Source organism: Jaculus jaculus, chromosome 17 (genome assembly GCF_020740685.1).
Source record: "Jaculus jaculus isolate mJacJac1 chromosome 17, mJacJac1.mat.Y.cur, whole genome shotgun sequence".
Taxonomy (NCBI): Eukaryota; Metazoa; Chordata; class Mammalia; order Rodentia; family Dipodidae; genus Jaculus; species Jaculus jaculus.
The window spans coordinates 31,590,543-31,606,624 of record NC_059118.1 but is presented as its reverse complement, the minus strand read 5'-3'; the positions used below and the strand labels follow the sequence as shown (position 1 = coordinate 31,606,624).

At 42.7% G+C, this 16,082-nt stretch overlaps 1 protein-coding gene across 1 annotated transcript in view; it reads right to left on the bottom strand.

The window, feature by feature from the left end:
- Positions 1–16,082, bottom strand: part of Clstn2 (calsyntenin 2) — a 660,628-nt gene that overhangs the window by 32,144 nt on the left and 612,402 nt on the right. The window contains exon 9 of the mRNA XM_045136251.1: positions 10,124–10,286. Coding sequence (XP_044992186.1) covers positions 10,124–10,286 — 163 coding nt within the window. The remainder of the gene's footprint in view (positions 1–10,123; positions 10,287–16,082) is intronic.

The window sequence follows — 16,082 nt, the reverse complement described above, 5'->3', positions numbered from 1 at the left end:
AGGGTTGAAAACTTGCCCAAGGCCACACAGACAGAAATGAATGAAGTCAAGATTCAAACTTGTCCCAAACCTTAGCTCTGTACATCATACAGTCAGATGTTGCTAGGAATGTTCATGAAAGGGGCAGGTTGGGACTGATAAAATCCTGGCAGAGAGGCCCAGGGATTTCAGGTCTTGTGGGCACTGAGTGGCTTCAGCAGCACTGCCAGCTATTGGTGTCAAGTTTTCTGGAAAATAGACTTGTCTTGAAATCAGCAGCCTCAGTATCTATAGCCCCCATATCCTCAGACTTCACCAATTAGATTAAAAATATTTAAATAATGTATCTATGCTGAACATCATAAAAACCATTACAAGGGGCTGTGGAGACTGCTCAGTTGGTAAGTGCTTGCTTATAAGTACGAAGACCTACTTCCAATGCCCAGAATTAAGGTTAAGATATCAGGGATGGTGGTGCATGCTTATAATCCATCTCGGCAATGGGGAGGTGGAGACACATAGATCTCTGGGGCTCACTGGCTAGTTAGTCTAACCTAATTGGTGAGTTCCAGACCAATAAGAGCTCCTATCTCCAAAAAAGTGGATGATGAGGGCTAGAGAGATAGCTTAGCACTTAAGGCACTTGCCTATGAAGCCTAAAGACTCAGATTCAATTCTCCAGGACCCACATAAGCCAGATGCACAAGGTGGTGCATGCAGCTGGAATTCATTTGCAGTGGCTGGAGGCCCTGGTGTGTCCATTCTATCTCAAATAAAATAAAATATTGTTTTTAAAAGTAGATGATAACTAAAGAATTACACCTGAGGAGATTGTCCTCTGGCCTTTATGCGTACATGCATACAGGAGAGCGTGCGCGCGCACACACACACACACACACACACACACACACACACACACACCACATTATATCACACATTTTATTAGATATTAGAAATAGCCTAGAGATAATTTGAGGTATGTGGGAGGCAGTAGATAGCTTTTATCTAATGATGTACATTTCACATAGCATTTGAGTATTTCTCAATTTTGGCATTGTCAGGGGTTCTAAGTACCAATCCCCTGAAGATACTAAGGAACAGCTGTATTGGTTACACATGTTCTACTGTACTTTGTCTAATCTAAGCCAGAGCATGCAATAGAAATGAAGAGCCAGAGTTCCAGCTTTCTTTCATTTGAAAGGTAGGGGCTACTCACTGTACATATAGCTTTTTAATCATATTGTTCCTCTAAGAGATATTTGATACATGTGATACTATATCTCTGACTTGTACAAAATGTGGTCAGAAGGTGGCTGGTCTTTCCTGCTGTCTTCCCTGTACTCTTTAGTCTAGGGAACACATGAGAAGGGGAGGAGGTCATGTTCTTTCTTGCTTCCATTGAATCCTGCTCTGTGCAGGTTGGTGGATGTGGATTCCCTTCAATGAACACAATTTCACAGATGGTCAGCTATCAATTTTGAGCAATGCAAAATGCCAGACTGTCTGAAATCTTGCTTTCTCTTCTTTCTTTATTTTGGTGATGGGGACACCCATAGAATGTAAGGCCTAAGTGAAGTAATAGACGCCCATAAGCTGCAGCTTTAAAACTGTGTCACACAACCCCAGTGGATGTTAACATAACATATAGATTGCAGGTGACTTGCAGAGAAAAATGATCTCTCATTATGGCCAGCCCAAGCCCAGTCTCAACAGGTTTTCTTAAGTCTTCTTTTTTCTTTTACATGTGCATAGGTATATGAATGCTCATTTGGGTATATGTGCATGTGCGCATGTATGTGTGGAGTTCAGAGGTTGATGTCAAATGTCTTCCTTAATTGCATTCCACTTTACTCCTTGAGAAAGTGTCTCTTGCCAAACATATAGTTCACTGATTTGTCAGGACTCAGTGAGCCCCAGGCATTCTCTGTCCCTGCCTCTCAAAGGCTGGGATTACAGATGTGAATGGTGTCCAGTACTTGTTATGGGTATGGATTGCTAAATTCAGGTCCCCATGTTTTCCTGGCAAGCACTTTAACCACTAAGCCATCTCCCCAGCCCCTGATTCTTTTTTTTTTTTAATATTCCGTTCCTCTTGCCTTCACAGAAAACATTTCTATGACATAATAAAGAACAATACCTATTACTTAGGGATGACTCCAAAAGGTAGCTCTTTGGACTTTTGAATCAAAGTTCATGGAGTTGCAAAGTTTCTTATATTATTGTCTGGAATATTGAATTCCTTCTCCAGATGGAGGGATTGAGAGTCCAAGAGGCAGGACTTTCTCAGAAACTCACAGCAGATGAGCGATGACAGTAAGGGTCTGGAAGCCCCCTCTCCTCACTCCAAGTCCAGCCATCCCTGACTAATCCTGATGGTGCCTGGGGGGTGGGAGGGCTATAGTTATCTTTAGGTCTTACTCGGACCTTGTCTCACTAGAGGAAAGTGCCAAGAAAGTTTGGCAAATGACTTGACCTCAGATTCTAGAATCTTCTAATCTCCCTTGGCTACCAGGTGTAGTTCTGGTAGCTCATAACTCCATTCAGATCCAGGCTGTGAGTCTCCATTTCCTCATATATAAGTGTGAATCTGCAAAAACAAAAAGTCTGCCTAGCTACAGGTTGTTGTGAGGTCTAAAGGTTACTCCATCTCAGCACAACATGTGGTGCCTGTCCACACCTCAAACACAGTAGTTGTTGGTGCAGGTAGTTTATACTCTTTCCTGAACGTGACCTTGGCCTCCTTGTGAAAGGAGCATCCTGTGTGAAGCGGCTTCACAAGGGCCTCCTCAGGGAATGCCGTCTGAATGGGGAGCAGACTGTGCCAGTGCGTGCCTTCATCTTCCTGTGGCAGACACCCGGGGGATATAGAATAATTTGAACACAGACTTTATTAAAAGAAATGTGTACTAAATTAGACCAAACTTATGAAGTGAAGGCTTGTATTCCACGTTTCTGCACTAAAGCTAGTATCTGGCATCAAAAAAAAAAAAAAAAAAAATGACCTGAAAAAGTGCAACAGATCTCAGGGCAGCATGTGGCTGTCACAAGAACCTATGCAATAGACAACTGCAACTCTTGGGCTGTCTCAGCCTTCGGATCCCAGTGAGGCCATTCTTTGCTTTGGCTTCTCCAAAAAGCTATAGTGGATGCTCTGACCCTGTCTTAAGTTCCCATGTTTTAGAAAAGTCCCTTTATCTCCTGCTGTCTTGTTAAGTTGGAGTTAGGGCACAGTAAGAACAGGATCCAGAATAGACGCCTGCCTTATTCAAAAGCATTGGCATCATTAGGAATACGCAGACATAGGCATCCTAGAAAGGCCAGAGTCCCAAGAACTGCAGGATAGTCACCTAGCAGAGACAGGGTGTCTGGTCACAGAGAATAGTGGCACAGGTAGGGAACCCTGAAATGAAATACACCAAGAAAAACTGGGATCAGTGAAGAAGTAGGGTGGCATTTCTCTCAGCTTGCACTTACTACAGTGCTTCTTTACACATGAATAGCCATCTTATTAATAGAATTTCTGCTCAGATGCTCAGCACACAATAGGCAGCGATGAGCTGCTGTGGTTGTAGCATGGGGTGAGGCATCCTGGACTGCTGTGTGCCCAGGCATCTTCTAGAAACCCTAACACACTAGGCTGGCATGATGGATGGCAGCCTGCCTGTCTCATTTCTGTGCACAGGTGGCTCACAGGATATGGGTAGTTAGGCCTAATGTAGTGGTCCAGGAGTATATTTCTCACAGTACTTAGAATTGACCTCAGGACCTCCTGCATGCCAGACAAGCACTCTACCACTGAGTTATACTCTCAGCCCCGAGTATGCAACTTTTATGGTTTATGAGTCAAACTCAAAAAGCTCAAAGCTTTGTTCTTACAAGTTGGGTGAATAAGAAATATTTTTTAAAAGGGGATGAATTCATTTCATTCTTTAAATGATTTTCTCCCTGTTGTGCCCACCAGTGGTTCGAATTTATTTTCTGTGTTGGAAGTTTAGTCATCAGTGTTGATGGGTTGTGAGAGCTTTAAGAACTGGGCCTTAGTGGGTGGTATAAAGATTGACCCTCATCTGTGCTCTGGATTTCAGCCTTTCCCACTTGCATATTTTTTTGATGTCATTTACTGTGAGGTGACATAGCCAGTGGTCCCTTACCAGAGCTGGTATTATACTGTTTGGGATTTTAGTTTCTCAAAATGTGAGCTAATAAACCTCTCTTTCAAAATAAGTTCTCAAGCTCAGATATTTTGTTGTAGTAACAAAAACAAACGCTCATAAACCAATGATCCACAGAGAAAGAAAGAACCTGGTATTTGTGTCACGGCAGCAAGGTCCAGGTCAGAACAGAGCACAGGACAGAGTGAGCTTGGCCACAAGAGAGGATGTGATTCCACCTGAAAGGGCAGCACCAGCCTGGATAGAGCGAGCCATGATGCAGGACAACGTGTACAGGCCGTGCCAATGAAGGATGGAAAGTCCTTACCTACAATTATGAGGTGCTGTGTGCACTAGGCCACACTGGCAACATTTCTTAAGTGTAAATGAAATATCGTTTTTTTTATTTACTGGAAACATACCCATGAAAATGAAGTTCCACTGATTGCATTGGCTTTCAAATTCACTAACAGGACACAGTCGGCTAATTGGGGCTGCAGAACGCAACAGCGCTGGAGGCAGCCCCCAAGAGAACCCAACATGCAGCTGCTATCAAAGCATTTTCTATTCCCTTTGTCTGAGCCCAAGTGGAAATTTCACAAATGAAAATGAGTTCCCCAGCCAACCTCAGAAGCACCTAAAGTGCTTTCCACAATTTCAGGCTTAAGGCAATCAGAGGGTCACGCAGGGGGCTTCATGCTGTGTGGGAGTGGATGGCAGAAGGGTTAGAAACACGGCAAACGGGGGGCTGCATGCATGCCATTCACTTCATAGCACTGCACCCCCTTGGAAGGTCTTCTGATATGTCTATTCCAGATAAAAACATAGCTTCAGGAGAATGTAGGTGTTTATAGAAATCCAAGTTCCTTGATAACAGTGGTGTCCCAGGGCTTAGTCCCAACTCCGTCTCCTTGCCTCTCCTCGACTCCTGTTGGGCCACATACATTCCCGTGCTGGAGAGCGCTAGGAACACCGGTGCAAAGTTTTCCAGCCATCACTTCCCTTGCCTTCTTTGTGGGCTCATCCTATCCTGTAGGGACCATTTTTAAAGGTTTTGAGGATTTTTTTTTTTTTTTTTTTGCCTGTGCCAAAAATTCATCTCTATGTTGTACTTCCTGTTGGAAAGTATCCAGGTCTTCTCCACAGCTAAAGATTGCTTGATCCAGCCCGATTTTGCTTTCTGATACACTGTTCTCCCGCTTTCTCTCTGACTTATGCATGAATCTTGGAGGTGGTGTGTGTGAAGTCTAGTTCTAGGGAAGGTGAGGAAAATCAGGAAAGTGGAACCGTGGACACCAGAGCATGCCAGAAGCTTTCAGAACACCTGTAAGTGTCAGGGTTAGATGGGAGGAACAGAAAACAAGGTGGAGAAGAGACCAGCATGTACTTTAAAATTTAGACATTTAGTCCAATGAAGCACACCCAATGTGCTCAGCACTTGTGCCTGACAATGACCCTGTGAGGTAAATGTTACTCTTATTTTTCAGGTTAGAAATTAGTTGAGAGCAAATAGAGCCATTCTGGAGTCATTGCAACACCTGATTTCAAAATACAACCACAGAACATCCAGAACAAAATGGCATGGAGGTGTCTTCCAAAGCAGGCACATGGACCAACTGAGCAGAATACAGGACCCAGAAATAAATCCATGCGCCTATAGCCAGCTGACTCTTAATAAAGGTGCCAAAATCATGGATCAGAGGAAAGACATCCTTTTCAACAAATAGTGCTATGAAAATTGAACATGCACATGCAGCGGTTGCTGTATTGCTCACTCTATAAAAATCAACTCAAAATGGGTCAGACACCTTAATGTAAGACCTAAAACTTCAAAAACACTTGAAAAAAAAACACAATAGAAATACTTCAAGATATTTGCCCAGACAAACATTTTTTGAAAAGGATTCTAATAGCTCAGCAAACAAAAGCAAGAAATGAGATTACATTGTATTAGAAAGATTGTCACCATGAAGGAAACAAACAACAGTGAAAAGAAAGAGAACCTACAAGAGGAAAACCAGTGGTACCCATTCCTCTGACCAAGGATGAATAGCCAGAATATATAAAGACCCCAAAAGAACAAATAAATCTGTCAAAAATGTACAAATGATCTGAGCAGACACTTAGGAAGAGAAGAAATCCAAGAAGCTCATAAATATTCTGAGAATGTCCAATATTGTTAGCCTTCAGGGAACTGCAAATTAACATCATTCAATTGAGTTCTACTATTCCAGGGTATATACATGAAGAAAATGATGTCAACATAGAAACCATGTTACTGCAGTACTAGTTACAGTAGTTAAGATATGGAATTATCCTAGGTGCTTATCGACAAATAAAGAAATATATATATATGTATAATGAGGTATTACTTGGGCATACAGAAATCATACTACCTGTATATTTGAATTTCATGTTTGAAGTCATTTTTGTGGAATACCTTTTAAATAAATTGTTATTCTATGCCATGTTAGAACTACAACTTACAGACTGAAAATGCCTTCTTCCAATGCGTCCTGTGGGGAGGTTAGAGAAGGGAAGATCTACTGGTGAATAGATTTAAGAATATTTTCCACCCTCAAATCTGCAAACAGGATTTTCAGAAGAGCTAGGGGCCAAGATTGCTAAAATTTCTCAAATACTTAACTCTTTCTCAATGGAAGTGCTTTTTGGTTATTCTGCCTCATTCCATATTGTGTAGTTGTATGTGTGAGTGAGATAGAGAGAGGGCGAATGCATGTGTGTTGAGGGAGTACATGGTGGTTGTGGTGGTGAGAAGTTATTTTTACTATTTTGTTCTATTGATATATAGGTCTCCAGGCCCAGAAGAGCCACACAGTGCCCTGAGATGGAACCTCTTCTGCACCTCAGCCTGAGGAAGAGATCACCAGTGATTGCTCAGTGTGGACAATGAACCTGGAGACATAACAGGTGGTACTTCCAGGTTGTCTCATGGGAGGAAGGGTGGGCTAATCTTTTTAGTGGGAGGGAGAGTTAGGTGGATAGATTGTGGTGTTTATCAATGTCACTCTTCTCATAGAATATTTTCAGTTTTCTTTCCAGATATGTTATAGTCATTATTTCCCTTCTCTGGTAGCTGTGGCCAGATGATTTGCTCTGGGCAATAATATATGAATAAAAATGATCAGTATCACTAATAGGTAGGGTGCAGTTTGCTTTAGGATATGATTTGCTGTACTTTCTTTCCTTCTTTCTAGCTGTCCATCAATGCGGCTGCTGGGTCTGCTTGGGTCTCACACTGAAGATAAAGCAGAGAAGAGATATGTTGTGAATACGATGTGAGAAGTATTAATTAAGGATTGGGAAATACTTGTCACTGCAGGAAATGAGCCTGCACTAACCAACTGAGGGACCATCTTAGTTACTGATAAAATCATTTTGTACTTGGTAGGGCAGTTTTCCTATGCTAGGTGATAAGCATGGAACTGGGGAGCAGTAGTTGTACGTTTGCAATGATAGGACAGCAAGTTGCTGGCTAGAGTGACTGGAATCTGGCCTGATGTGGTCTGTGAGGGCCACTTGGTAAGAATCATGGTATGGTTTGTGGGCGTGCATCTCTAGGACTGTCTTGTCTTTGAGCATTTTCCAGGCGACATTCACTACGGTAGTATCCAGCGGGAGCACCGGCCACACCAGGGGTCATCGTTCCAGTGCGGTGTGCCTGGTGGTTAACGAGTGCTATTTAGCCTCTACGTCAGCGCTGCGCTGCACCTGCTAGCTTGGGGACTCCTGCCAGACGGCGCTGTCTCCTCCTCGTTGCCTACAGAAGTCTACCATTTGAGGAAATTCAACCCCGGGCCCTGTTAGAATTTTAAATGGGGTTTTCATTCTCAGACGAAACATGTCAGATGTCAGAGTAAGTGGCCTCATTTCAGAAATGCCTTCTCTTCCCTCCCAAATCACCTCCCTGGCTTTTGCCTCCCAGGACTCCGGGCTGCAACACATGTTCTTCTTTTTACCTTTTGACTCACAAATCTGCCTAGAACTACACCCTGTCCATCCCACAAGGCCCTGTGTGTTTCCCCAATTTCACTCCAGGTTAACCAGTCTAGAGGAAGAATTATTACAATACAGTTGGCCTTCCATACTCACAAGTCACGTGGATGGAACAAAAATATTTCCATTTTAGGACTAGGGAGAAGCCTGGGTGGGTAAAAGTTCTTTCCACAAGCATGAAGGCCCAAGAGGGTCTGAAACTGCCTGAGTATGATCCCCCAGGACCCATGTAAATACCTGGCTATGGCCATACACATCTGTAACATCAGTCCTGTGGGGAGCAGAGACCCAAGAATCACTGAGGCTTGTGAAAACTACCCACTGATCCACATGCAGAAAGAGACTCCATCTCACGGAACTAGACGGATGAGTGATAGAGAAAGGATGCCCAAGAGTGGGTTCTCCTCTGACCTCTGTACATGCTAACAGGTGTGTGCATCTGCACATATAAGTTCACGCACCATACTACACATGCAAAAAAAAAAAATTACTGAGGGTCTAGGGAAATAGCTTACTCAATAAAGCCCTTGCTGGGTAGCACAAGGACCCAAATTCAGATCCCAGCAGCTGAGGAAATGCCAGGTGGGTACGGCAGCCCACCTGTACTCCCAGCGCTTGCGAGACAGAGACTGGCCCTGAGGGCAAGATGACTAGCTAGACTAGCTAAATTAGCAAGATCTGGGCTCAAGTGGGAGACGTTATCTCAGTAAATAAGGTGGAAAGAAACAGAGGGAGACACCAGGATGCCATCTTCTGGACTCCACATGCACCTATCTTTGCATGTACACACACATGCATGTGCACCTACCTACACACATGCACCTTTACACATATGAGTACATATATATAAACACACACACACGCACAGTACGCACACTTGCAAAAATGCTTTAATTGCGCCTGTACAGCACATATAAAGCCTTTAAATTCCTAACCAACACTGTGTAACAACTATTTACATAGCATTTATACTGCAGTGTATACTGTAAACTAGAAATGATTTAAAGAATACAGGAGAAAGTCCATTGGTTATATCTGGTTTAAGTGGGCTGGGGCAAGGTTTTGCTGTCTGCCTGAGGTACTGGAACCAAGCCCTGGTGGATACTCAGGGTTGACTACAGCACAGCGCTCTTCTCTTGGCCCCTCATGGTGAGTGGTCAGCCATAAATCTTGGAAGCATTCACAGAATCTATCAACATAGTCATGGGTTCCATCTCACAGTGCTGGGGTGCTTGCTTGGGGCATGTTCCTTCCCTCCAGGCTCTTTCATTCAGTACCTCAAAGAACATCAGCCCTTAGGAGAACAGAAGCAGTCTCTAGCAGAGCTGAGTGGAATAGGGAGGTTACATGCATGCAGAGCACTGGCTTTCCTGCTTCCAAAGAGGAAATGGGTCTGGATTGGGGGTTAGAAGAAAGTGATGACTGAATAACAGAGGAAGGACCAGGAACCTCTGTCTTTAAAGATAACAGACAGGCTTCCAGGCTCAGGGCTGAGTTGACCGTGAGAGTGACCAACTTGCTTCTCACAGCACTAGACATGTATGAGTCCTTTGAGCAGAGGGTCAAGGGCTAGGGCAACCTGTGTGAGAAGTAAGGAAGAGCCTTGGTTTCGGACCAACCTATATCCAACTGGCAATATTAATACATTCTTAATACTCATTCAGCCTTTCTTTGTATAGCCCCAGCTTGGAACATGTTAAGATGCCAGAAAACAAATGGCCTTAGTGACTCAGCTGCAATAGTGAAACTGCCCATGTTGATCTAACAATCAAAATCCATTCTGAAGCCCAGTGTTCTTTATTATCTATGGTTAATGTCTATATTAATACTTATTTTTGTAAGTCCCCTTTCTCTGGGTAAGGGCTAGCAATTTTTTGTTTCTGTTAACTCTTATGCTACTTGGTTTATCCTTTTTCTCTATCAATAGCTTTCATGCACTGAACACAGAGTATGGAGAATATCTAGAGTTAGGTTACCTTGCCAACAGGCGCCAACAGTAAGTTGCATGGCAATATGAGATGGATGAATGGGCCAGTCGTTGGTCACCAGGTATGGTTCATATGTTGCTCCATCCATGAATAGGGTGACCACAGGAAACTCCACATTGATGACATAGTAATGCCATTCTTTGTCACAAATCTAATGAAAAAAATAAAAGAAGAAACACTTAAAACTAAACCTGCAATTTAACATCAAACAGCATTTAAGTTATAATTATAAAAGGGCAGAAGACATTTTTGGGATAAGCAAATATTACTACAAAGATTCAAGGACCATAACATTGACATACATGGAGGCTTTCAAAACTCATTGCCAAACATGACTGAGAAGAAGAGCTGAGTAGCCAGTCATAGGCAGATATGTTCAACCTTCAGTTCTCACGGGAGATTTATTCTAGGACCCCTGCTGACGCCCAAATCTGCCAATGTTCAATTTCCATGAATAAAATGGCATCATATTTGCATACAGCCATGCGTATCCTCCTTATGCTTTAAATACTTTAAGTTGTGGCCCGGTACATACAAGCCTAACACAGTATAAATGTGAGGGAGGAAGTTGGTATACTGGTTTACTTAGGAACTAACAAGAAAAATATGTACTCATACTCAGTAGAGGAGGAACTACTTTTGCTCAAGTACTTTTTATCCTTTGTTGGTAAGTTTGCAGATTTGACTGTGGAGAGAACTTCTTGTTCATATAATGGCCACCAAGGCTGGCAAGTTACTGATGGATAGGTAGGAGTATCTACTTAAATTGTGTTGAATAAAATTTCTCTTAGTTCTTCAGTAGAAAAAAAAAAAAAGTTCAATTGAAAAAAAAAATGCCCAAGTTTTGGGATAGATAGAATTGTAAGAGGAATCGTGCTACACTGAAAGTAAAAATAATAATAATAATAAAAACACAAAGAAGACTGAGCATGGTGATGCATGCCTTTAATCCCAGAATGTGGAGGCAGAGGTAGGAGGATTACTGTGAGTTTGAGGCCGGCCTGGGACAGTAGAGTGAATGTCAGGTCAGCTTAGGCTAGAGTGAGACACTACCTCAAAAAAAAAAAAAAAAAAAAAAAAAAAAGGAAAGGAAAGGAATAGAAAGGAAGGGAAAAAGAAGAAATAAAATGCAAATTTAACCTAGAAATGGGTAAGAGAGAAGGTAATAAACTGAAAAGGTAGAAGAGACCAGAGGATCCAGAGGAACTGGCACCCTAATCCCTGGGTCTCTGTGCTAAGACTCATCCACGAAGCTGGTGTACTCTCTGTCCTTTCAACTCAAGGAAAACAAGTTCCCGGGAAGAAAGACCGCACACCAAGGCTTGGCCTTCCTCCACCATGGTGTACCTGACAAGGCAGAGAAGGACCACAAATGGATGGTTCTGGCCAGGACTCAGTGCAGGGCACTACCACACATGTCCCTTCATACTGGGCTGGGCCCAGGACTCCTGGTCTCTGAGCTGGGAACTACAATTAAATTGTAATTAAAGGATTGGTAGATAATGATAGTTAAGTATGACTGTAAATCTGACTAGATTAAGAGATGCCTGGGGGAACTGGAGAGGGATCAGCAGTTAAGACAGTTGCCTGCAAAGCTGAATGACCTGAGTTCAATCCCCAGTACCTACATAAAGCCAGATGCACAAAGTAGCAACATGTGTCTAGAGTTTGGTTGAAGTGGCTAGAGTCCCTGGCATGCTCATTCTCTCCCTCTCTTTTTCTCTCTGTCTGTCTCTCTCTGCCTGAATAAATAAATATATTTTTTTAAAGAAATCCTTAGGGGGTTAGTGAAGCACACATCTGGATGTGTGTCTCTGTGGGCAGGAATGGATAATTACTTCCGGAGGGCTCTGATCCAGTGTATGGATTGTCCCTTGATGGATTTGTCACATAATGACATTACTGGGAGGTGGTAAAAGGTAGAACATGGGGCATGGCTAGGAGAAGGAAGTCACCGAGGGTATGTTCTCGGGGTGTATCTCACCTGGCCGTTTCTTGTATTTTTATTTATTTATTTATTTTGTTTTTTTGAGGTATGTAGTATGTACCTTTATGAGGTATGTAGTCTCAGGGTGGCCTTGAACTCACAGTGATCCTCCTACCTCTGCCTCCTGAGTGCTGGGATTAAAGGCAGCACCACCACGCCCCACTTTCCTGTCTTCTTTTCTCTGTGCTGCCTGACCATAATGAATGGCTCTGCTCTCCATGCCCCTCTTTTCCGTGATGCATCTCTGAAATTATGAGCTGAAGAAATCTTTCCTTTTCAGTTATTTGGTTCAAGTGACACCAAGTAAATAACACTCCTAGCACCCACAGAATGGTCACGGGGTGGTGTGTGCTGTAATCCCAGCTCTGGGGAGGTGGAGACAGGAGTTTCCACAGGGCTTCCTGGCTAGCTAGTCTGGCCAAATTAGTGAACTCCAGGCTCAGCGAGATACCCTGCCACAAGACCTAAAGTGGAGAGCAATTGAAGAATAGACCCAAGTGAACCTCTGGCCTCCATATGCATGCATACATATGTGAACACACATATGTACGTCTACACAAATGAACACATATACATACATGCATGCATATAACACACACATCTATAAAATGCAAAAAAAAATTTAAGTAATAGAGGTGGAGTCATAATTCCTGATCTAAAGGGACTGACTCCCAACCCAATCCAAAACAAAAGACAAAATTGACCTGTCATGGAGAAAACAGAAAAGGTAGAAAGACTGGAGAATAGTGTTCCCCTCCATCTGTGCCCTCAACGGTATGCCTGGGCTGGCTCCTTCCCCTACCCTTTCCTCCTCCCTAGGCAGCCTGCAGAGTCCTCTGAAATGCATCCCATCTTCATCTTCTGGTCTCCATCACTCCTGCTATCTGAGGCAGGGGAGGCAGCTGAGTTCTGAAAGGAGGTGACCTTGAGGTGAGGGCATCAAAGCCCTCCCTTCAGTCCACTCTGGATTAAATGTGTGGTTTCTTATGAGCAGATAACACCAACAGGGATGCTAAACGATCTTTTTACCTTTCATTGTGGAATAAGAATTTTTCCTTAATGTCCTTTTTCATATTGCCCTTTCTCACGTCTCAGAAAATTACTCCTTTTGAAGTCCATTAGCCTGATAATGCCTGATGAATATTTTAGAGGACTCTGGAAGGTAAGCAGGAAGGGTCCACATGGCTCACTTCAATGTCTTGTCATATACTCACTGACAGTCTCCGACTCAGTTTACATTTCCTCCTGCATGATATTCTGAAACATACCCTGGCTGGATGCAGTGCTTTTTGGCTGGGCCTATGACTGAGAAGGGTGACCCCAAATCATGGAGGTGGTACAAAGAAGGACCTTAAGACTGAGCCTAAGGCTGATGGAAGAGTGAGGAGTGCAGGAGGGTACGTTTTTCTTTTTGTTTTTTAAGGAGCTGGGTGTGGAGGCCCACACCTTTAATCCCAGTACTGGAAGGCAGAAGTAGGAGGATCACTTTGAGTTTGAGGCCATCATGAGAGTACAGAGTGAGTTCCAGGTCAGTTCCACCTAGAGTGTGGGAGAGTATTTTAATGAAGGCCCCAATCCAAGAGGGCCCAATGCATCCTGAACTTGGAGGTTAAAGCCAATAATAGCCAGGTAGCAGAGAAAGCCTGGAATATAGCTCATGTCATAAAGATACTGCCAGAGGTTTCCAGAAGTGTAAACATGAGAGCCAACCATGCAGTGCCCAAAGGCTCCCCTGCTCCAGACTCCATCACCACCTTCAAGGCAGCTGTCGGCTCTGTGTGCATGGTAGGTTGACCCCACATGTCTCAGCCGTCCACACCGTACTCCCTGGCTGCTGAGGGAGAAGGAAGAGTGACCCACTGGCCTTAGTTCTCAATGCTTGTCCTTCTTGTCCCACAAGAGAACAGATTTCTAGGAAAGAGGCAGAATCATTTCATAGCTTAACAGTTACAGTAATCCTTTCCAATATTCTGTTCTTCTCTGGGTTTTATTCTTCTACCTTTGCTGGGTTGTGCCCTATTCATCAGCAGTGCCCATGATGCCAACAGCAGGCCCACCAAACCAGACCCTGTATCTTGAGATGAGCTTCACAGAAGGAGAGCTTCTTATTCTAATAAGCGTACCCAAGACTCCTGGAAGCTTCAGCCTCAGAGAAAATGCTTGTCATTTGTCAACCTTGCCTCTGGATTAAATGTGTGGTTTCTTATGAACAGATAACACCAACAGGGATGCTAAACGATCTTTTTACCTTTCATTGTGGAATAAGAATAAGATGGGAATGTCTTTGTTGAACGCATTCCTATAAGCATCCTGTGAAACAGCGCGTGGTATGGATCACACTGTATTATGCCCCTTAATATCCACATTCACATAATAACTTCACAAACTTCATTTTAAAATGACCATGTAATGTGGATCTGGATGTTCTATACTATACCTTACTATTATCAGATATTAATTTTATGACATCTATTAAAAGTGATGAGGTAAAATTTTTTTGTGCATAAATATTTGTCTGCATTCTGATTATATCCTCAGAAAAGAGTCCTGGAAGTGGAATTCCTTGGTCCATTATGAGAGGTTTTTTTTTTTTTTTTCGAGGTAGGGTCTCACTCTAGCCCAGGCTGACCTGGAACTCACTATGTAGTCTCAGGGTGGACTTACCTCTTACCTCTGCCTCCCGAGTGCTGGGATTAAAGGCATGTGCCACCACGCCCGGCTATGAGAGCTATTTTTAATGATCTTGACACACGTGATTTTTTTTTTTTCTGTGAGAGATTGTAATGATGTATCATCTCTCACCCATAGAAGATGACAGCACTCATGCATTGTATCCTTGGTACATTAAGTATTTAAAAAAATAAGTTTCTCTCTGCCTCTTTCTCTTTCTCTCTTTCTCAAAAAATAAAGTTAATTTTTTTTAAGTGCTGGAGAGATGGCTTAGAGGTTAAGGCATTTGCCTGCAAAGCCAAAGGACCTTGGTTAGATTCCCCAGGACCCATGTAAGCCAGATGCACAAGGGGGCGCATGTGTCTGGAGATTTTTTTACAGTGGCTGGGGGCCCTGGCATGTCCATTCTCTTGATGAAATCAGAGAATCACTCCCATTCACAATTGCATCAAAAAAAATAAAGTACCTTGGAATAAACCTAACCAAGGAAATAAAGAATCTCTACAATGAGAACTTTAAAACACTCAAGCAAGAAATTTCAGAAGACACTAGAAAGTGGAGAAACATCCCTTGTTCCTGGATTGGAAGAATCAATATTGTGAAAATGGCAATCTTACCTAAAGCAATCTACACATTTAATGCAATCCCTATCAAAATTCCAAAGGCTTTCTTTATGGAAATAGAAAAAACAATCCAAAAATTCATTTGGAATCACAAAAAACCTCGAATATCTAATTTAATACTGAGCAACAAAAATGAGGCTGGTGGTATCACCATACCTGATTTTAACCTATACTACAGAGCCATAGTAACAAAAACAGCATCGTACTGGCACAAAAACAGACATGTAGATCAGTGGAACAGAATAGAGGACCCAGATGTAAGCCCAAGTAGCTATAGCCACCTGATATTCGATAAAAATGCCAAAAATACTCATTGGAGAAGAGACAGCCTCTTCAGCAAATGGTGTTTTGAAAACTGGATATATATCTGCAGAAGGATGAAAATAGATTCTTCCTTCTTGCCATGCACAAGAATTAAGTCCAAATGGATTAAAGACCTTAACATCAGACCTGAAACTCTGAAACTGCTAGAGGAAAAAGTAGGGGAAACCCTTCAGCATATTGGTCTTGGCAAAGACTTTCTGAATACAACCCCAATTGCTCAGGCAATAAAACCACAGATTAATCCCTGGGACCTCATGAAATTACAAAGATTTTGCATTGCAAAGGACACAGTGAAAAAAGCAAAGAGGCAATCTTTCAAATAAATAAATAAAAATAAACTAAA